Genomic DNA, 23,294 nt, shown 5'->3' with positions numbered 1-23,294 from the left:
ATTGAACGATTCTTTTTCTTTTTAAATTTTCGGAAAAAAAAATCCTAATTTTAAGATTCGAGGACAATCAGAAAAAAACACAACAATTGTTATTTTAAATTTTAAAAAGGACACTTTCTTTCAATACATATAAAAAGGTATTCTTATCCATAAAATATAACAGCTTTAATACTACCATTGTTTTAGGTACTTGAGTTCATTTTAATTTATGCCATATAATACAATTTAAAATAAGTGAAAATATAAGAAAATTTGAATTGAAAGTTGCTTATTTCTTTCTATCACAAGTTGGCTTCAATTACAAGGACGTGTGTGGCTACACCACCGGTGGACGGCGCATAAAGCACTTTTATAACTTAAAAAATGCAATAAACAAATCTCGCATATTCAATTGTAACATCACTTGTTAGTCTTTTAAAACTTTTTCTAAACTTTGTCTAATGCCACTTGAAAATTCATGTTATGGATGAAGTTTTTTGGGTCCCAAAATGTTGTTTTTCAAAATAAGAGTTGAATAAATAAAATCATGTTGATATTCAAACTTCGTCACAACGTTTTTTTTTTTTATAATTATTTATGAATTATCAACTCTTAGTTCGAAAACTCTCACTATGAAAACCTGAGACACGTTAGAACATTGCGAACCACCATCGATTAAAAAATACATTGTAGTTTAAAAATTTGAAAGGCCTAAAATAAATTTTTTATTTAAAATATTTTTTTCAATATATAATTATTTATTAAATTGTTATAATTAATTTTATTTAAAATTTATTTTTTAAATAAATAATAAGGTTAACCGAAAAATTATTGACTCACTTGTATTATTAAATTTATTTTTCGTATCTATTTATATAAATTTATCTATAGTTTATTTTTGTGATGTAATTAAAATCTTTCTTCTCTTTTTTTAGATTTCTGAATGGTATGATCCAATTTTTTTTAGTTGACATGTCAATATATTTTGACATGAAATAAAAAATTATAATCTATAAAACACTACTAAAGATAGTAGTTAAAACAAATAAGTTAAAACAATAAAACCTGCTTATCAAGAAAACGAGCTTGATAGTAAATTTGTAATATGTTGAAGTCTCATATCTCTTTTACTGTTCTTCTCACATCGATGATAAGTTTTGCTGCGTAAACTTGAATTATCTTTCTACACAAAATTCACATTTGAATTATGATTCAATTAATCTATTATTCAGTAAAAAGAATAAACACTAATCTAATTAATAGTTTTGTAGGAAAAGTACAATTGTTTGTCAAGATATATGAAAAAAAAAACTCTTGAAACTTGTAAATAAAAAAATACCAAAAAACAAAACTAATCAAAAGAAAAACATTTATAATTTTAATACAAATCTAAAACAGAATAAAAACAACAAGAATAGATTATAAAAAAAAAAATACTAAGAATGAGGTTACAAAGATTGGTACACATAGACAATATGAAATTGAAAGAATGTAATATGTCAAAATATTAAAAAAAATCTATAAGAGAAAGAAGTGAGAAGAGACAAGAAAAGTCATAGACAGATAACAAGATGATTAATCATTGTCTTTTTCGTAAATAAAATTATAATTTACTAAATAAATGTTTTAACTTATTAATTATCATTTTTAATATCAATAAAAATGAACGAACACTAATAATAATTTAGTTAAATTTTATTCTCAAATATGAACTTATAATTAATTTAGTAGAATTATATTAGGAATAAAACAGTTTTTTGAGATTTTATTTCTTAAACATAGTTTTATAATTAATTTAATAAAGGTATATTAGTAAAAAAAGTTTTTAAGGTCTTTTTTCTCCAACATAATTTTATAATTAATTTAATAAAGATATATTAACAGTAAACAAAAATAAATTTTTGAGACTTTTTTTTCTAAAAATCTGAAGTGAGTGTTTTATTTATTTTACTCTTAATTTGACTCTACTCTAATATAGAGCATCAAATGATCGAAGAACAAATATAATCCAAAAATGTGTTGTCAAAAAATGGTTTATACCTACCAATCTCTATCTTTGATAGTATCTTTCTTAGCTGTGAAGGTGCTTTAAGTAATGGGTATGAGCTTGAATAGATATAAAATTTTATAAAGTAAGAATAATATGGAAAGTTTCATGTCATGATACAATAGTATATATGGATGTTTGGAAGATAAATTTAGTGTTGGCTTTCTTTTTCTAATGTGATCTTTTCAACTGTTTAGTTGATCGCAATTCTTCCTTTATAATTAATCTTTTTTTATATAAAAATAACCAATCCATACATTAATTTTATTCTTTCCCAGCCTTTCTATTTTCTTAAAATCAAACCGATCATTAAAGTTAGATGACAAAATATATACTAGATCTTAAGATTAAAACTTGAGTCTTATAAAATTGTCTAATTACACTACGTTAACATAGCATAAAAAGGAGAAAGACATGTCAAATAATGAAAAAAAAAATATTTTTTTACCTTGAAAATATATATTTCTATCAAATAACAAAATACAACATTAAGAGTATGAATATTATAAGATAAATTCAAGTAAGTAAAAACTGAAAAAAGATCTTAAAATAATGTGACACATTAAAAATCATAGAATGACTCCTGCAATAAAAATGCTCTAAGAGGAGGGTGAAATGAATATTTCTCAATTATTTTTTTAAATACTTGTTTTAGAAATAATTTCGAAACTTTGAAATATTTTTGGAAGAGTAATTAATTTTTTAATATTATAAGATTATTTTAGGAAATAGTTTTTAGAATAAATACTGATTCCTCCTCTTTTCTCCTTCTACGTCCAGGTATTTTTTTTTTCTTCGTTTTCAGGGCCTGGAAAAACAGAGGCGTATGCACATGAAGGCCCAAAAAATTTTATCGCAGGATTTGTAACTTTTAGAGGCCATGTTGGCAATTACTTCTTGCACACATCAAATTTTTCCTCCCACCCCATCAAAAAGCTTCTGAAAAATATTTTTTATAAAAGAAAGTAATTGATTTTCGAAAAAAAAAATCGAAATTGTTTATTGTGTTACAGAAAATAAATTTTAAAAGTGATAGGGTGTGGAAAAAAAAAATAGGGTGTAAGAAACAATTGCCGGCCATGTTTGTGTTAACTCAAAAAAATATACATATTTTATTTAAGCAATAATATCCAAAGAAATTATACTTGTTTTCTTTCATTTTTTAATTTATGACACTGTTCTCTTATTTAACAGGTGAGAGACTGATTTTTGAATCTGTGATAAGGTGCTAAGATGGAGAGTCCTCCAAATAATGCTTATAATTTTACTTCGTTTCTTTCAATTTTGTCAAAAGTTTCCCGTAGAATAATTATTTAAATTAAATGTGCTACATATATGATTTAATCCAACTTATACACAAGAATTTCCATTTTCATAAACAATCATAAACTATATCACCTTATTTTCTCTTAATATTTTTAATATATAAAATATAACTCTTAATGTTTATTGAAAACATGAGGTAAAGACATTTTTAGTTTCTAAACTGATGTAAAATTAAATTCGTTTTGTTCTAAACATACATTTTAATCATAAAACTTTGAAAATAATGAATATAGTTTTTTTTTATTTAATTACATTAAAAAAAATTATTTATAAAACATATTTTAGATTGACGTTTTAATTATTTATCCCGTTTAACATGTTTCAAGTAATATTTTTTTTAAAATAATAATTTTAAAAAGATAAATAATTGGTTCAGTATAAGAAATATGATCTCTTTGATGTATGGTACAACAAGAAAAAAATTATAAAGTTAGTATAAAAATTTAATTCCGTTTGAACTCCACTTGTGATTAGGGAGTGTTATTAAAAAAAAAATGTAAACATACTTAATAATTACTAAAGACTAAATATATTTTTAATTATATTAACTATTAATAGAACTTAAACAAAAGTAATAAAGTTAAAGTTGTTGCGATAAAATTATCATTTTTTTATTATCCTAAAATAAATATATTAACACTTATTACTAAATCAATTATTTATTTTAATTTTAATATTAGTTGACGAATAAAATAAACTAAAATTAATATAATATAACATCTTATTGCCCTTTTCTATGACATGTGTATGCAAAATACATAAAAAGTTTATTCTTTTATAACACTTTTTTTAACTAATATAATAATTTAAACTTTTTATATTATCTACATCGTTATTAGTTCTATCAACGTAGAAAGTTAATTTTAATAAATATAATAATGACTATTTTTATTTTGTAATACTGTTTTAGTTTCTAAATTATAATGTATTAATCTAATAAAAAAAATTGTCATGAACATTTAATTTTATCAGTCTCATAGTTAAGTTTCATAATTAATAGCCTTTTTTAAGTTTTAACTTTGTTGAGTTTCATCTTTAAAATGTAAATATACAACTCAATTTGGTTTTAGTATCAGAAATTTAACTGACTAATAAATGTTTTTAAATGTTATATTGATTTAGTAATGTTAGAAAATAAATAGACCAGTTTAATTTCAGGGATTAAATAGATCAATAATTGTTGAAAAAAATAATTAAGTTGATCTTTTCAGAATCGCATATATCAAATTAACCAACGGATGATCTAAAATATCAATCGAAAGAAATTTGTTTCTTTTCTAAATTCATTCTAGATGTTAAGGATAGTAGAAAAGAATCAAAATAGCATAAATAAATTTAAGTGGAAAATATACTTTATTATTTTTTTCTTGACCATGCAAATGCATTTCATTAGGGGTGGCAAAACGGTCTGTCCGGTTCGTCTTGATCTCTCTCGCCTTTAACCGGCTAAAAATGGGCTGAGTAAAGCTGGCTCACTACTAAAAAACGAGTTGGACAACTTAACTCATTCTGTCACATGATGAGTTTGTGTGTTTGCCTACTACTTTTTTTTAAAATTTTTTTTAACTTTTTAAAAAATTTTGTTTATAATTATAATTATATATATATATATATATATATATAAATTTTGTTTATTTAATATAAAAAATTTATTTTTTTAATTATTTTTAATTTTTAAACATAGAAAAATTGAAGAAAAAAAACGGGTTGGCGGATCAAGACAAGCTAGTCTGTCATTTTGGCGAGCTAGGTGTGTTGAAAACTCTAACCTGCCCTGCCCATTTCTTGGTGGCTGGCAGTCTGGTCCGACGGACCTGACCTACTTTGACATGCCTACATTTCATTACAAAAAGGAGAACTCCTTGTTTACCTTGATATTTTCACAAGCATACAAAATTAAGTTTAATTATGAGTATTTTTATTTGTAAGAATTTTACTTGTTTGAGGTATTTATGTAGATGAATTTTGGTTTTGATAACATTGATGAAATTTTTAAGAGATTTTATAAGGAAGACTTAACATTAATGAGACTTTATATATGAGACTACATCACCTTCATTTCAAAAACTAACAATGAGTTTATAAGTTTTTTTGTTTAATTTTCTCATTCTTATACAATGTGAGTTTGAGTCATAGTTGAATTTTCAACAACAAATCTAGAATTGTCAAATGCAAACAAAATAAATAGCTCCAAATTTACTACTATATTTATAACTTTTGAAAAAAGTATTTATAAAAATTAATGCACAAACAATTGGAAATAATATATGTGTAAGTCTAAGTCCTATATTTGATGAGAATGATAAAGTTAAAGACTATATAAGAAAAAAAAAAGCTCATAAACTTTAATCCCTAGATATTTTAAATTAAAATTGGTGTTAATTCTTATATAAATTAAGACCGAAGTTACACGTACATAAATTTTTTATAATAAAACCTTAAAAAAATCATTAGTAATATCATAACCGATCATGATGATAGCTTTAGAGTGTTGTAAAAAAAAATTACAACACCATTACTGCAATAAACTCAATACCTCTATTTTTTTATTAAAAATTATGTCTAAAATTATATATATATATATATATATATATATATATATATATATATATATATATATATATATATATATATATATATATATATATCCTTGATCCAGCACAGACTCACAGAAAAGAATATTAAGTGGGATTGAGAAATAATATATAACTGTTGGCAAATCATGTGATAAATAATTATATTATTTTGAATGTAGTACAAGATTTGATTCTAGTACAATTGAGCAGTACAAGAGTTTCCCTGATGCTAAATTGACAAATATGAGTACAATGAGAGATAAAAGAGGATTAGTGGTGAATAGAGAGTACAAAATGGTTCTTGTACTACATTGAACACTGTCTATGTAAGTTTTACCAACGAAAACATAAAAAGATGCTATAAATTGGTAAAAGAACATAAAATGGATCTCCAATAGCTTTGGAAAGTCCCCATATCAGAGAAACATCATTGAGTGCAGCGTTGATGAAGTTTCTTTCTCACTTGTGTTCTCAGGCACATCAAATTCTCATCGACACTGCATTCAATCATGTTTTTCTGCTAATATGGGATTCTGGGAACTAACTAAAAGGCAACCTTATCACCAACACAGGTTGTGTTTCTCAATCACTTTTACCCTTTTCTTTTTTGCCAATTCATTTTCTCGGTTTCTTTTCCTAATTTCAGAAAATTTGAGCAATTTTATGTTGTTCATCCTCTGCTCAGTGTCTCACGATCAGTGAGAAGATGTACAATTTACTTTTTTTCAACTGTTATCAGAACTTTTTCGTAGATGTAAAAACCATTATACTCTCAAATCAAGAAAATTGATGAATGCTGCTTTGGTCAATGTTCTCATAATAGAAAGCCATAGAAAACTGAGGGTGTATAAAACACAGATCTCCAACACTCAAAAATGTCAAATGTTGCCACTTTCACAGACTCATGCTTTATCAAGTAACTTATGTCTTTATCTTTTAGGCTAGAACTAGGTTGCAATGTCACTATTCTGGCGGAGAAAAAGGTATTATTTTTTTCAGAGTTTAGCCAACATGGTTGTATTGTGCTTATGACTTTTTTTTTTTTTTTCAATCACTGTATATTTTTTTTAAGAAATTCTTTTAAACACGTTTAAAACAAAAGAAACCAAAAATAAAGTTTAAATTTTTGTTATCAAACTAAATAAAATATTATTTAATCCGTAATAAAATTTTTATTCTTTCATTCTCATTTGTTTAAAAACAAAGTTTCCTTAAAAAAAAGTCGGTTCTATTATGTTTTTTATCAATATTTTTTCAATAATTTTAAATTATTTGGACAAAATTGAGTATTGGACTAAAATAAAAATGTGTTTTGCAAATTTTTCTCTTTACTATAATCTTAAAAATGACGTTATAATTTTATTATTGTTAGCCAACCGTTTATCTTGGGTTGGAGTTTTTTTTTTGAAATGTTGAAACTTTAATTTTTGGTAGTGTAGTTAATTTCCTTGTAACATTATTCGGAGAACTTCTTTGCAAAAATAAAAATCTATTCTTTGTCCTTGTAGTTTTTTTTCTCAGTTAGTTGATTTTTCTTATATCTAAACTTGACTCTGATTTTAAAACTCTTTAAATTTGAAAATAAGATTGGCATGTAATAATTTTCTCTTAGTCAATATATTATAATAATTATATTCATTACGTTTTGCAAATAGTTATTTGGATTTTTTATGAGACTTTTTTTATCTTCAAGTACAAACACCGTGTTGAATCGGCCAGAACTGTCATTATTTTTTGTTTTCTTTTAAAAATTAAGCTTCTTTATTTAGTTTAGATCATCATTGAAACCACTTAATTTTTTTCATATTTTTTTTTATCAAATATATCATTCCGGAAAACAAAAAAAATTAAAATAAGTACTCCAGAAGATATTTCTGAATTTGAAAATAATTTCTAAAATAAATATTTTTGAATTTTTTTATATTTTAGATTGAATATTTCAGAATATATATATATATATATATATATATTTTTGGAATAAGTGTTTTGAAAAATAATTTTAGATTCAAAGTATTTTTTGAAATTCTGAATTTTTTTTATATTTTAAATGGATATTTTAGAAGACACTTTTCGAATTTGAAAATATCTTCCAAAATATTCAATTTGAAGCACACTAAAAATAAGAAAAGTGCCGGAACTTTTATTATATTTTTAAGGGTTAAATATGTTTTTGTCCTTAAGTTTTAGTGAATTTTGAAATTAATTCATTTCAAAAATTTTGACCAATTTAGTCCTTTATCTTTTAAAATACGTAGATTTAATCATTTTAATCAAATTTTGTTAAGTTTATTTGACATCTCAAGACGCATTTCATAACAGTATTTGACTTAACATTAAAATAAAAATGTGTCAAACAATATAAACAATTCAAATACAATCAATTTTGAAGTGTGTACGAAACATCAAATAAACCTAACAAAATTTGATTAAAAGAACTAAATTCACGTATTTCGAAAGACAAATGATTAAATTGATCAAAGTTTCAAAATAAACTATTTTCAAAATTCACTCAAACTAAAAAAAACATATTTAATCCTAATGAAAGGTATTTGGGCAAGTACAACCTTTATGGGGGTGCAGGATGAAAAACAGGGAAGTGCACGAACAACCAGCTTTCTTGCGGTAATAACCTTGTAATAGGCCCAAAATTACTAAACCATTTTGGAAATTTTGGAAAATCCCTTTTTGAAAAAAAAAATTAAATCAAGAGTAGATACGGTATGGAAAGTAAAAAGTATTATATCATGAATATATGAGGAGTGAATTTGTAGAAAAAGTTTTGAAAATTTATAAATTTCTTTATCCCAATGTTGAATAGAAAGTACCTAAAGAATTTTGGCTTTGAAAAGTAATGGTCCTTGCCCTTTAGAATGTTCATGGTGATAAATTTCCATTAAATTAGTTTAAACTGAAATAAATCGTATAGTTAGTTTTTTTTTTTTTAAATATCATGGGCTTCAAAATTAGGATCTGATTACAAATTACAAATACATTTATAAATTATTCACGTAGTAGTAAAAATGCATAACACAACTGTATAAAGATATTATATTATAAACATGCCTTTATCATTTAATTCAACGTTTTTTGTTTATAAAAATTGAACTGCAGACACAAATTGAACTATTACCATAGTTAAAAAGTAGTTTATTAATTTTAATTAATAATCTGGTTTCCACTTATATTGCAAAGAATGGAATTTTAATGTTGGGTCCATGAAAGATACATGATAGATGCTATAACTAATGTTTCATAGCTTCCGTCATTGTCTTTTATCACATTTTTCTGTCTTCATTCATTACAATCACAGAAATAACATCAATAATATAAATATGGATTACTAATAAACAGGAAACAAGGCAAGAGTCATATCAATTGTAATATATATAATTAAAAAAAAATAGTTTATATGCATTTGCATTAATATATGTAATTGCAATGTGACATCATACAAATCAAACTCCTCTCTTGACATATTTTGTATTTGGTTTGTTTATAATAAAGTCGAAGAAATAACTCTCATAAAACTTGTGGAGTAATAAATTTGGTTTATTTTGTATAGTAGCGAGTGAACTTATAAGCTGTCCATATTAATTATAAAAAATTGAAAATAATTAAAAAGTTTTTGTTATAATTTTTATTTTTAAATATGAATATCTTATAAAAATAATGATATTTTCAAGTATAGCAGTTACAAAAAAAAAATCTTAAAGAATTATTTACTATTTACTCTAAATAAATAAATAAATAATATATTATGAAAAATAACCGTAAAATTTAACCTGCATTTGTGTGATATTAATGAGATATTAATGAAATGATGGATGAAAATATTTATTCATACTCAACGTAGATATAGTACTACGTAATAATATAATATTAGAAAGATTAATGTTGTAAAGGATGAGGTATACAGGTCACATTTCAATTGGGATAAGTTGTAAATTATGGTGAGTCTTTCCACACTTGATAAAATTACAACTTATTGTTCTAGTCCCCTAATTATACCACAAATTTACTTGTGAAATTTTGGTGTTATAATTCCAAATTTAAAAAATAATTTTTTAGTGCCTTCAAAATCTCCTACTTGTATTATTAAAATCACTTAGAGCTTTAATAATCTTCCTTGTCCCTACTCCACATTAGGGATGGCAACGGGGTGGGGCGGGACGGGTTTCACTATCCCATATCTATTTCCGTAAAAAAATTCATCCCCATACCCATACCCAAATCCAACGGGTATCAAAGTTTTATCCCATCCCTATTTTCACCGGGTAACGGGTATAATCTCGTACCCATATCTGTATTCGTTTCCTTACTAACTTCAATAAATTTTAATTAATTTTTATAAAATAATAAAAAATTACGGTAAAGAAAACATAATATTATCAAATATTCAATATTAGGAGGATTGTTGTTTCTTTGATATCAAATACTTTAAAATAAATTATAATTGTTTACATTTTAGATTGGAATACCAAATAAAATTTCATGAAAACTAAAACATTTATTAAATTTGCAAACTGCAAACATTAATGAAACCTAGTTGATAAAATTTAAAAATATTTTTAAAAAAATTTAAAGAAAAACAAATATTCAAATTAAAATATATTTTAAATGTTTGTTTACTTCAAATTTTTAAATTCTAATTAATCTCTTTTTTTATACACTAATAAAAATGATAATACATCACTTAATCAAAATGACGTAAATAACAAATAATAAACATAATTAAACAAATTTAACATGATTATTGTATCTTTTGAACTCCAATATATGTTGGATGGTGATAAAAAAAATATTCATGACAATTACATTAAATTTTGATATTGTAGTAAATAAAAGTTATTTATACAATTATAGTGAAAAATTATAGTATGATTGATATAATGAGTTAGAAAATAAAAATAATTAGATAAAATATACTGAAATAGTATTTTACATGATGAAAATAAACAACAAATAAAAATATTAAAAAATTAACGAATGTATGTCTTAGAAACAATTTGAGAAACTATTGAAAGAAAATACAAAGGAAAATGAATGTATAATTAAGGGTATGATAAGATGAAAAATACCTTAGACATCTAAGAACACTTTTCAAATATCAACATATATACTTAATGGTTGAAAAATAATTGTTTTAGCGAAACAAAAGAGTTTTTCAAATGAAACAAAAATTAATAAAAATAAGTATTTTTTTTATATTACCTAGTAAATGAAAGATTTAGGCTATTAAACACTTAAATTGAGAGTATTGAACATACTCATGTGAAAGGAAAATATACAATAAATAAAAATATTAAAAAATAATAGAAATATTCAAATACGAGATATAAAAAAAATTTAATTGACATACATCATTTTAACATAATTACATAAATGTTATGATAAGATAAAAAATATATTGGAGATGCGAATGAGTTTCATGACAAACCAAATAATTAGAAGAAATAAAATATTGAGAAATATATATATATATATATATATATATATATATATATATATATATATATATATATATATATATGGTTACTTAATTATTTGTGAATATTTAAATAATTTAAATGATGACGGAGATATGGCGGGGACGGGTATTATGGCGGGGATATGTACATACCCATAACCATCCCCATACCCAATTGAAAAAGTCAGAGATTTCCCATACCCATACCCATACCCAGTCAATGCGGGGATTCCCCGTCAAAACGGGGACGAGTTCGGACAATACCCATGGGGACGGGTTTATTTGCCATCTCTACTCCACACCTATAATAAAAAGACAAAATATCTCATGAGAGCACGACGGAATCATTAAGTTACTTAGGTAAGTGATAGGTCCTTTGAAGTGAAATTCAACACCAATAATATACAAGCTAAACTCACAGAATGATATAAGTTATAAAGGAAAGTGATGGATCGTTTAAGGAGAAATTCAACACCAACTAATAATACATGAGTCAAACTCACATAAGAAATTGACACTACCTTCAATCTAAAACTTTTAAACAATGAATTTATTGATACTTTTTTCTTATATGTTACTCAATATCCTCATGTCCAGCCAATGTAAACTTAGATTCATATTTGCATTTCCTAAGAATATCTTCCTCAATTGTGAGTCCCTTCATATTGGTGTTGTCCTTGAGTTGAAGCATCTTTAATCACAAGTACATCATTAATGACCTTTAATTGTGCCACCAAGCATCATAACATGACACCCTTGCCTAAACCTTCATCAAAAAGACTAAAATGCTTGCCTTAACCTCCATCAAGAAGATTGAACCATCGGTTCTAAAATCACTAGTTGGTCTTTCGAGGGGAGATTCAACATCAATATATATGAGTCAAACCCTTATAAATGATTGACACTACCTTTAACCCAAAAATCTTAAGAGAGAGTTTATTGGTCTTCTTTTTTATATGTTGATCAACATTCTCATTTCTATTGTGGGCATTAAACTCACATTTGGATTTTCAAACAATAAAACATATGTTATTGTCGTGCTCTACTCTATTCCTGTGTTGCTATTACTACCATGCTCGTTTTGCACTTTGTGAATTGAAGCGTGAAGCAAAGAATGAGGGAAAAGTAACTTATAAGATGTTTTTTTGTTTCGAGTTATGTTAGCTAGCCCATCCCATCTTGGCAAAAGCACCATTCTGGTGTAATTTTCTTGAAAAATTACTAAAATGTATAGATTTGAAAAAAATTATAGATATGGATAAGTCGTGCAACTTTGACACAACTTCATTGAGAAGAAGTCGTGTCAGGATGATACAACTTTAATGTAAAATATTTGTAATATGAAGACGTGTCAAAGTGGCACGACTTTAGTTCAGTGCATCTTAAACTGAAATCATACAAAAATTTTAGTTAAATTTTGGTAAAAGTTATGTGAGGATGGAACAACTTCAGATTAAAATGTTTTGAACTAAAATCGTGTTGACATAATTTTAACTTTAAAAATATTTTGAATTAAAGTCGTATTATCTTGTCACAACTTATTCACAATAAAATTGTACCACTTTATCACGACTTACCCATTTTTATATATTTTTTTAAATCTATCAATTTGGATAATTAATCTAAAAAATTTCACGTTTTCCCTTTCGTCCTTAGTCCACATAGACGGTAAGTAGTATGAATGAATATAAGCGGGCAAACAAATTAAAAAGTTCAATCCATCCCATAATTTTTTCTAATAGAAAGATAGTTGTTCACTTCATATAATTTGATCACATTGTTATCCATAATTTATAAGGCTTAATTATGATTACATCATTCCTAATATTATTGTAACGTGAATAAAAAGGCAATTCTTTTATACAAGCATAAAAGTAAATGAAATAAAAACAAGTTTTTTAGTAGTCTAGCTTAGGGTAATAAAAACACGTTTGCCAAAGCTTCTCTTATTCAATATGAAAGTTACTAGAAGTGCCAAAGATAGGTTTATATCTCAATAGCATGGACCCAACTATTAATTTGATGTGATGTTATTGGCTTCATAGTTCTTCTACTTCCGATAAAACAAAAAAGAAAAGGTAAACTAACATTGCCATGCTTTAGGTTTAATGAGATTAAATGAAAAAGAAAACATTTACGTACTTGAGACAGCTTTCGGGTATAGTTACTGTTTCGAAGGTGATGCTAATTTTTTTTTTTATTATGGACTTCAATATTTTTAACTATCACAATTTTAATATTTAAAGTCTTAAATAAAATATTTCTAATAGTATTTTCATAAGATTCATTTCTTTAGACCAACAATAAAATTAATCTTTGTTTTATAATTTATTTTTCTTCTGAGATGACGAATTATGTTCATATCAGTTCTTTTATAACAAATTTGGTATATATTCATAAGATACATCCATTAGGTTTCCTATGCAAATTAATGCAGGCAACTGCAGAAGTATTTATATTGAAACAAAGTGACTTACTTATTTCCAAAACTTTCACAAATTCATATAATATAAATAGTACAGCTTTAATCTTATAACAAAAAATGTGGTGCAATTACACATTTTTGAGTACTTCCAGCATGTAACATGATATGACTGAGAGATGACATTAGTTTCCAAATGTGTAGTAAGATATTTGGTTTTATGTTTGTCCATATGAATAAACATGATGTGAAAGAGGTTAACTTCTGAAATGGTTGTTAATTTTTGGAAGAATCAATCTTTAACTTTGGATTGGGGAATACTCTAAATAAAATAAAATACTGCTGCAACACAAATATAGAACCTTGCTTGATTTATATGGAATCAAAAGTCCAACTACCAAACAATTCAAATTGGTATGGGTCAATATTCCATGATGAAAGATTCTCTTTACATCAGAACTGAAGTGTGCTGCAGCATCATAGTACTCTATCTGCATTTCATTGAGTCTGAACCCAATACTTTAATCAAATTTACATGCAAGAACAATGGGCTTTATAACTTTATCAAACCATAAAAGATTTTGCAGCCAAAAAAGTTAATCTCTTCACACAAAAGAATGGATGTAAAGAGTTGATGAATTTCTGATATCTTATGATTTTTCAGTTTCTTTTATAAGCCATATGTTAAAAAAACTAAGATTGATTGAACTGAGTGGGATTATTACCAAAGGCAAAATTTTTCATCTTGATATTATACTCATTACTTTTATACTGTTTAAATTAAAACGATTTTTATACCAACTAGTCCAAGTTGTTAATAATTAAAACCTAGAATGTTAAAAGAAGACAATGATGAATGGCAAATTGCTTCTGATTTTTTTCCCTTCCCTCTTTCAAGGAAGTCATTCTTCACACAAAAGTGTAATACAAATCAACTTAAAAACACTGATCCTGTGCAAATCAAAAACTCAATAATTAGCTCATCCAAACACTACAGAGCAAAAGCAGAAACCTTTGTTATAGTTGTAAATAATCAAAGGCTGATACTAAACACATTGATCACTGCATAGTCCATTCATGAATTTAGGCACATAACTTTGATCAGAAGCAGGATGATACTATCATTGATACTATCTGGCGGTTGATTTCAGCACAAGAAACTAAAAAAGTGGAAATCTGCTAAAGGAATAATTACATAGTTTGGAAGCAAAAGCCGGTTATGAAACCAAGATAAAAAAATAAGATAAAAAAAATAAAATCTAGATTTTGACAGAAACACTTCGCATTCAGATTGAATGAGATGATAAGATCACAAGATTTGGATTAGTCCTGTTCTTTTCTGATGCAATCAGCGAAGATTAAGAGACCAAACAGGACTTTGCGATTGAAAATAATTACTGGAACATGCCATTGCCAAGGCCATTCATACTCACTGTTGTGTTTTTTGTTCCCAATAAATGACAACAAACACTCTCTCTTTGGGCCTGAAAAACAGAAAAACCCTTTTTTTCTCTTCCTCTGCGCTCTCTGCAGAGAAACACGGTTTCTCTGCGCGCAAAGGTGAAAAAAATTAAAAAAAATATCCCAATTCTCTCCGAAAATCGAAATCAATGACGAAAAAACCCAAGGCGGAGGGAGCGGAGGAGCCTTTGCCGGACCACCTCCGTTGCGGGCGCACCGACGGCCGGCAATGGCGGTGCCGGCGGCCAGTGAAGGACAATCTTAAGCTCTGCGAGATTCACTACCTCCAGGGTCGACATCGGCAGTACAAGGAGAAGGTTCCGGAGTCCTTGAAGCTTCACCGGAAGCGCAAGACGAGCGACGAGGAGCCTAGTGCTGTGGACAATGTCGAATCTAGGGCAAGGAGAACCTCGAGAATCGTGAAGAAGAAGCGCAGGCTTTCGGAGGGTTCCGAGTCGCTGGTGGCGGCGGCTCCTTCTCCCTCGAAGAAGAAGGCGCTGAAGCAGGGCGATATGCAGTTGGAGCTCATAAGGATGGTTCTGAAGAGAGAGGCGGAGAAGAAGAACAAAAACAACAAGGGCAAGAAGAAAAATAAGAAGAAGAACAAGAAGAAGAAGAAAAAAGAGGAGGAAGAGGAATTGTGTTATGGTGCAGGGGAGTTGAGGAGGGAATTGCCGAATGGTGTGATGGAAATCTCTCCGGCTTCGCCGACTCATGATTACGACAATGTGGCTTCGCATTGTGACGTGAAAGTTGGTGTTGATTCTAAAACTGTTACTCCGCGTTACTTTAGGTCCAAGAATGTTGATAGAGTCCCTGCAGGGAAGTTGCAGGTGTGTTTTGCCGAATATTATTTGCACTCACAGTTCTAACTAACTGACAAATTGTGATTTTTGTTTTGGGAGTTTTGAATTTTTTTTCTGTGTTCTTCTGTAGATTGCGCCGTATGGATCGAATTTGAAGAAGCGTACCAAGGGTAAGAGGAAGAAGTGTCATTGGTGCCAGAGAAGCGAGTCTTGCAATCTCATCCAGTGTTCGAGCTGTGAGAGGGAGTTTTTCTGCATGGATTGCATTAAAGAGCGGTAATGAGAATGAGAATGAACCTTTGTGAAATTATCTGTGTGTGCTTGTTCCAATGTTTGATATTGTGTTGAATTTTTGCTTTGCTTTGTTGGTATCTCATGTGCAAGGTTCTTTGTCTGCGTTATGGGATATTTATGATTTATTTCCATTTCAGAAGTTTCTGATTTTGATTCTTTAGAGCCTCACCAGTGATTAACCTTTTGAGGGCATGCTGAAGCATGAATTTGAGACACGTGGTTTGATCAATTAATTGCCTAGCTAGAGATTCTTCTAGTAATTTGTAATGTTGTTAAATAACCATTGTTGCACCACAGTAATGTTATAATTTGGCTGTTTTTGACCCTTCCACCTTGGGTAAATTGAATGAAGGCCCGCTATGGCAGTGCCATAGGCCGCAATGGCATGTTTATATGGTTAAGTTTTTGCCTTCCACCATATTCTGCCATTGATATTTCCACAGCTTATCCTTAGAGCAAAGGATGCCCCTTTTTATGTAGTTAAGATAGATGTGCGTGAAGTTTATCCCTCTCAACGGTGTTTAATATAAATCATTACAATTTACAAAGGAAATAACAGTTTCATGCAAATAGAGTCATTATTTGTTTTTGCTGATTTTAAGAAATGATAATAGCAGAAGGATCAATAGTGATTACTGCTTACATGTTTACCAATATAATTCCTGTTTTCTGTTCCTTTTAAATTAGGAATCAGGTCATAATCATAATATGAGAGATTTGGCAATGTTTTTCTATACAAATTTAGGTATTTGGACACTCAAAAAGAAGTTAAGAAGGCATGTCCAGTTTGTCGTGGAGCTTGCACTTGTAAGGATTGCTCAGCAAGTCAATGTAAAGACAGTGAAAGTAAGGTCTGACATCAAACATGAACGCTCTTCTGCTTGAATAGTGTTTCATTAATAGCATATACTGACACTTCGGTTTATGGCCTGTTCTTTTCAGGAATATTTGACTGGTAAGAGCAGAGTTGATAGAATATTGCATTTTCATTATTTGATCTGCATGCTCCTTCCAGTACTAAAGCATATAAGTGAAGATCAGAATATTGAGCTAGAAACAGAAGCAAAAGTTAAAGGTGTAATTTTTTTTCTTCTAACGTTGATTTTTTCTGAAGCAGCATTTTGTTTATTATAAAACATTATCTTAGATGGTTTTGTTGGTGACAGGAAAAAATATTTCTGATATTCAAATCAAGCAGGTTGAATTTGGCTGCAATGAGAAAAATTATTGGTAAGTTTTCTTCTATAGGGTGGGTGCTGTTGAGAAAAGTGATGTGATTTTTTGGTGCTTCTGGTTGACTAATGTAAACCTTGTCCCAGCAATCACTGCAAGACACCCATTTTGGATCTCCATAGAAGCTGTCCGAGCTGTTCATATAGCCTATGCTCAAGTTGTTGTCAGGAATTCAGTCAGGGAAAAGCTTTTGGAGAAATTAACTTATCTACGTTCGATCGACATGATAAAATGAAAAGTAGCAGTGCTAGTGAGAGCCAGACTTTGGACGAGAAGGCCATATCTAGTGGCAATTTAACTGATACTTCAATATTGACTGAGTGGACCAACTGTAATGGCATTGATAGTCTGTCATGCCCTCCTACAGAGCTTGGTGGTTGTGGTAATAGCCACCTTGAGTTGAGATCTGTTTTCCCCTCCAATTGGATCAAAGAGATGGAAGTAAAAGCAGAAGAAATTGTTTGCAGCTATGACTTTCCTGAAACTTCGGATAAAAGTTCAAGCTGCTCATTGTGTTTTGACACCGATCACAATACTAACAGATACAAGCAGTTGCAAGAAGCAGCTTTAAGAGAAGATTCCAATGATAATTACTTATTTTGTCCGACAGTGTTGGACATAAGTGGTGATAACTTTGAGCACTTTCAGAAACACTGGGGAAAAGGTCATCCTATATTGGTTCAAGATGTTCTCCAAAGTACATCAAACCTCAGCTGGGATCCACTGATCATGTTCTGTACTTATCTTGAGCAGAATATTACGAGATATGAGAATAATAAAAATGTACTTGAATCTTGTTTGGATTGGTGGGATGTAAGTATACCAACTAATTGTATATTATATGTGTCACAATTCTTTTAAATTAATTTTTTCAACTGATACTGTTATTTGTCTAAAAAGAGTCATAACTATCTTACAATAATATTTTTTCATTTCAATGCATTTTTATATTGTGGACTGAAATTTTGTTTATAGTTATTATTGATGCCAATGAACCAAGTTGCAGTTGTTGAAAGTGTGTTATTATTGGCAGGTTGAAATTAACATTAGGCAGTACTTTACTGGGTCTGTAAAACGCCGTCCTCAAAGAAATACTTGGCATGAGATGCTCAAACTAAAAGGGTGGCTTTCTTCCCAAATATTCAAAGAGCAGTTTCCAGCTCATTTTGCTGAAGTAATTGATGCTCTACCAGTTCAAGAATACATGCATCCCTTGTCGGGCCTTCTGAATTTAGCTGCAAATTTGCCACATGGGAGTGCAAAACATGATATTGGACCATATCTCTATATTTCTTATGCCTCTGCTGACAAAGAAACTGATTCTGTGACAACACTCTGCTATGACCCATATGATGTGGTATGTGTTCTTCCTTATTATGTTACACTTCATTTCTTAAAATATATATATGATGGGATACTGTCCTGCACTTTGACTCGTTAATTTATGAATTTAAACTCTATTTTGTTGAAGTGATTTCTGATATGAATTAAGCTTCTTTTGAAATTTCCTTGGTGAAAAAAGTGTATTTGTGCATATATCCTGTCATGAGAACTTAAAGTCGATCTGATCTTTTGTAGCATCCTCATGGCATGTTTGCTTCGTTGTCAGTTCTTTATTACAATGATAATTCTGTATCTTATATATATATGAAACGCTTTCTCAATACAAGTTGTAGTGAATCTTTTGTTCATACAGTTGTCCATATCCCACAGTTACTGCTTCATTTGTGTACTTAGTCTAACTCATTTATAATCAATTTATTAGGAATTCTTCTATCTATATAATATGCATTTGACCTTTGTCTCTGGTACTGACCTGTGCCTAGGAATCATAAGTTGTAACTGATTCCTTTCCACGTTCTCTCAAATAGCCGTTGCTTGCACTTAGTTTGTGAAAGGAATGTTGTGTTGATTCTCCATGATGTTTTCTGTGTTTGATTTGTGATTCCAGGTTAATATTATGACACATACCACAGATGCCCCCCTCTCTACAGAACAACTTACAAAAATAAGAAAATTACTGAAAAAGCACAAAACTCTGTGTCAAATGAAGACTATTGGTACTGAGGAGCCACAGGAACAAAAAGTGAATGGAATGAAATTATTGCATGTTGAAGAATTGGAGCAAAGAGGCTTGCAGAGTATGGTTGAAGAAGGAATGAACTTTTTCAGGAGAGTCAATAGAACGTCTTGCATCTCAAGTGAAGCTAAAAGAGTTTCTAGTCAGAGCATGGACAGCAATGTTTCCCAGAATGGAGACTGTGATTTCTTTTCTGAATCTGATTCCGGACGCACTTTACTTCTCCTTGGGACTGTTCAAACCAACGAAATCTCTAAACAAGATATTCCTAGAAAACCCTTTGAAAGCTCAAAAAGACATAAAAATAAGTTTTCTGAGCATTTGGGTGCCCAGTGGGATGTCTTTCGCAGACAAGATGTACCGAAGCTCATAGAATACCTTAAAAGACACCATGATGAATTTTCTTGTACCCGTGACCATCTCAAGAAGGTAGGTTCAAAATAAGACAATTCCTAGGAAGAATTTTGATTGAGTCGATGATTATTCATTTTCTCTTTGCTGCAGATGTTTCACCCAATTCTAGATCAGAACATTTTTCTTGATAGTACTCACAAAAAGAGACTAAAGGAGGAATTTAGTAAGTAAACATGCTTCTATTTGTTTGATCATTCCCTACAGTTGTAGATAACTTTATTGACCATGCCTGTCACGATCACAGAGATTGAACCTTGGACTTTTCAGCAACACGTTGGACAAGCTATCATCATTCCTGCTGGATGTCCATACCAGATCAGGAATTCTAAGGTGTGCATTACTGTAAAATCCACTCTCTTGCTAGCCTGAAAAGCAGAAGCCTTGTGGAATATTGCTTGTTATTGAAGTCGATTTCCATTTTCTTGGACTTATATTTTTAATGTTTTGAAAATTCCTTTCAATGTGCTATGTTAAGCTGCACCATTTAGCAAATTATTTCTCAGAATATATGAATATATTATAGGCACTTACATTTATACAAATTTGTAAGGAAAGCAAAAGGATGTTTGCTTGCACAGTAATAATATTATAGTGGCTTTCTTTCGTACGATTGCTGTTGAATTATAACATTATCTCAATATTAGTTTTTGTATCCCTTTAACATACTCTTATATGAATGTACGACACACATTTGTTTCTTGATCTGCAGTGTTGTGTTCACGCGGTATTGGAATTTGTGTCCCCTGAAAACGTTACCGAGGGTATCCAGTTGATTGATGAGGTGAGACTATTGCCTGAGGAGCATAAAGCAAAAGCAGACATGCTGGAGGTAGATCTTGTAATGCTATCATTTATGAGTTCCTGCTTTCTCCTATTAGTTGCATTGCATAGAATTGACAAAGCCTTTCTCTTTTTGGCATCCATGAAAATAGGTAAAGAAAATGGCGCTTCATAGTATGAATACAGCAATTAAAGAAGTACGTCAACTTACAAGCAAAACATGATTGCACCAGCTAGAATATATTATATGTCCCCCTTGCACTAGGGATCTCATGTCTCAACCTCACTTGCATATCTTCATTCTTGTATAGATTAATGCCCAGACACATTAATATCTAGTTAGGTACTTATTAAAATTATTAACTTCCGTCTCATCTCTTTATTTTCTGCTCTCAACTGAATTTGGAATAAATTTTATGGTTTGTATATAATTCTTAAAGTTTATTTGAAGCGGAATGATATATTTAGAGTGAGAAGAAATTAAAGTTTAAAACTTTTCAGTAGTTTTAAATGCAGGTAGGTTGATCTGAATGCAAAGTCATACCCCTGGTATGCTGCTTAATATAACTATGGCGCCTCATCAATTAGTTTAAAAATGCTTAAGATTTTGATTCTTCTATTCTGTGTTTAAGCCGCAGTTTTGTTTGGAGACTGTTACGCTACGATTGAAGTGACATCAATTTGGCGCAGTTCTGTTTATATCATTTAAATTTTGGTAGGTCAGCTCTTTCATGTGGGGAATATGGGCTTTTCAGAATCTATTACAAAGGCCATATTTCTTCCTGCATAACTTTAACTTGCAATCTTATAAATTTTTGTATTTCAAATTGTGTAATCTGAAATATTTTGTAATTCAGAATTTGTTGTTTATTTTGTATTTTTGAATGTATAATTTGAAATTCACAAATTTAAAAATAATAACTGTATTCTGGATTACACAACTGTAATACATTTATATTTTAGATTATATAATTTGAAATATATTTTTTATTTTTATATTTTGAAATGTATAATTTAAAATACAAAAAGTTATATTTCAGAATATATATTTCAAAATGTAAAAATTTATTTATAGAGATGTAGGTTGAATTGTGGAGGTGCATGAAGGAATGGATTAGAAGTAACCTTTTTTGTGAAACTGGATTTAGTTTGTATTATGATACTGATACTGATGTCAATCATATCAGTATTCCATACCTTAAGACTTCTTTTCGCATGAATACAAAGATTTCCAGTAACGAAATGGAATATATAAATATATAAACAATCGATTGGGTTATATATATATATATATATATATATATATATATATATATATATATATATATATATATATATTTAATAAAAATAATTATTATTAAATTTAATTTATAAAGAAAAAAATTAACTTTATTAATCACATCATATATAAATTTTCACAAATTTAACACTCACATTCAGTCAAATCGTACTATCTTTCTTTTCTTTTTTATAATTCAGACAACCTCCTCTTCATCCATAAATCAACGTAAATTCACTCTCTTCAATTCACATCGATCCAAATCCAGACATAATATTAAATATACTATAAAGTTATTTGATTTATTCAATGGAGTAGCTATTTTTCTTTTACCTAATAGTCATAAGAAGAATATCAATGCTTTAATTTATTTCAGTTTTTCATTAGCATTAAAGGTAGTTTTGTGGCATTTTTAAAGTAGTGTAGTTATTAGATTCCTATTAGAGACACTTATATAGTTTGCCAACTAAATGATGACTGTCATCATATCGTTTTAGGAAATTAAAATACAAGTTTTTGGAGTTCCATTCCATATCAGTTGCTAAGTACATAACACGTTAATGCTAAGAATGTTGTATTGAAGTTGAATCAAGCACAAAATCTCTCAATTTTCAAAAATAAATTTAATTTAATTTAATTAATATTCATCGCATCGTCTAGCTTCAATAAAAAGCTGCACAACAGAAATATTGAACAATATAAATTAACAAAGGATAATTAATTTAATACTATATATACTTGTTAATCAAAACTTTATCTTAAATAATTTAGCCATATGCCGTTCTGGACAGAGATGGCAAATAAACCCGTCCCTGTGGGTATTGCCCGAACTCGTCTCCGTTTTGACGGGAAATTCCCGCATTGACTGGGTATGGGTATGGGTATGGGGAATCCCCGATTTTTTCAATTGAGTATGAGGATGGGGATGAGGATATACATATCTCCCATAATACTCGTCCTCGCCATATCTCTATCCTCGTTTAAATTATTAAAATATTCACAATTAATTAAATAACCATATATATATATATAATTATGTTAAAATGATGTATGTTAATAAAAAAAAATTGTATTTCTAACATTTGAATATTTCTATTATTTTTTAATATTTTTATTTATTGTATATTTTT

The 23,294-nt window shown here is 28.6% G+C and overlaps 1 protein-coding gene across 4 annotated transcripts; it reads left to right on the top strand.

Moving 5' to 3' along the window:
- The first annotated feature begins 15,199 nt into the window (after positions 1 to 15,199).
- LOC114178232 (lysine-specific demethylase JMJ25) lies at positions 15,200 to 21,755 on the top strand. 4 transcript variants are annotated; one of them, XM_028064028.1, is made up of 13 exons: positions 15,200 to 16,111; positions 16,215 to 16,360; positions 17,124 to 17,229; positions 17,321 to 17,453; positions 17,545 to 17,608; positions 17,698 to 18,424; positions 18,645 to 18,968; positions 19,563 to 20,120; positions 20,196 to 20,268; positions 20,350 to 20,435; positions 20,815 to 20,934; positions 21,390 to 21,434; positions 21,524 to 21,755. In XM_028064028.1, exons 1-12 carry the CDS (start codon positions 15,428 to 15,430, stop codon positions 21,393 to 21,395), a joined length of 3,027 nt encoding a protein of 1,008 aa, XP_027919829.1. In that variant the 5' UTR covers positions 15,200 to 15,427; the 3' UTR covers positions 21,396 to 21,434; positions 21,524 to 21,755. The 4 variants fall into 4 exon arrangements, with proteins under 4 accessions (XP_027919829.1, XP_027919828.1, XP_027919827.1 ...); XM_028064027.1 differs by having other exon boundaries at positions 21,518 to 21,755; XM_028064026.1 differs by having other exon boundaries at positions 21,390 to 21,755.
- The last annotated feature ends 1,539 nt before the right edge of the window (positions 21,756 to 23,294 follow it).

The sequence above is a fragment of the Vigna unguiculata genome, chromosome 3 (genome assembly GCF_004118075.2).
Source record: "Vigna unguiculata cultivar IT97K-499-35 chromosome 3, ASM411807v1, whole genome shotgun sequence".
Taxonomy (NCBI): Eukaryota; Viridiplantae; Streptophyta; class Magnoliopsida; order Fabales; family Fabaceae; genus Vigna; species Vigna unguiculata.
Note: the sequence above shows the minus strand (reverse complement) of the source record. Positions and strands in the feature narration are given on the sequence as shown.

What these genes read in the sequence shown, in the direction of transcription:
- LOC114178232 (XM_028064024.1), top strand. Translation starts at nt 15,428, where the DNA reads ATGACGAAAAAACCCAAGGCGGAGGGAGCGGAGGAGCCTTTGCCGGAC. An exon ending in TGCAATGAGAAAAATTATTG is followed by an intron (nt 17,609 to 17,697) that starts GTAAGTTTTCTT and finishes ACCTTGTCCCAG; the next exon opens with CAATCACTGCAAGACACCCA. An exon ending in ACCAGATCAGGAATTCTAAG is followed by an intron (nt 20,436 to 20,814) that starts GTGTGCATTACT and finishes CTTGATCTGCAG; the next exon opens with TGTTGTGTTCACGCGGTATT.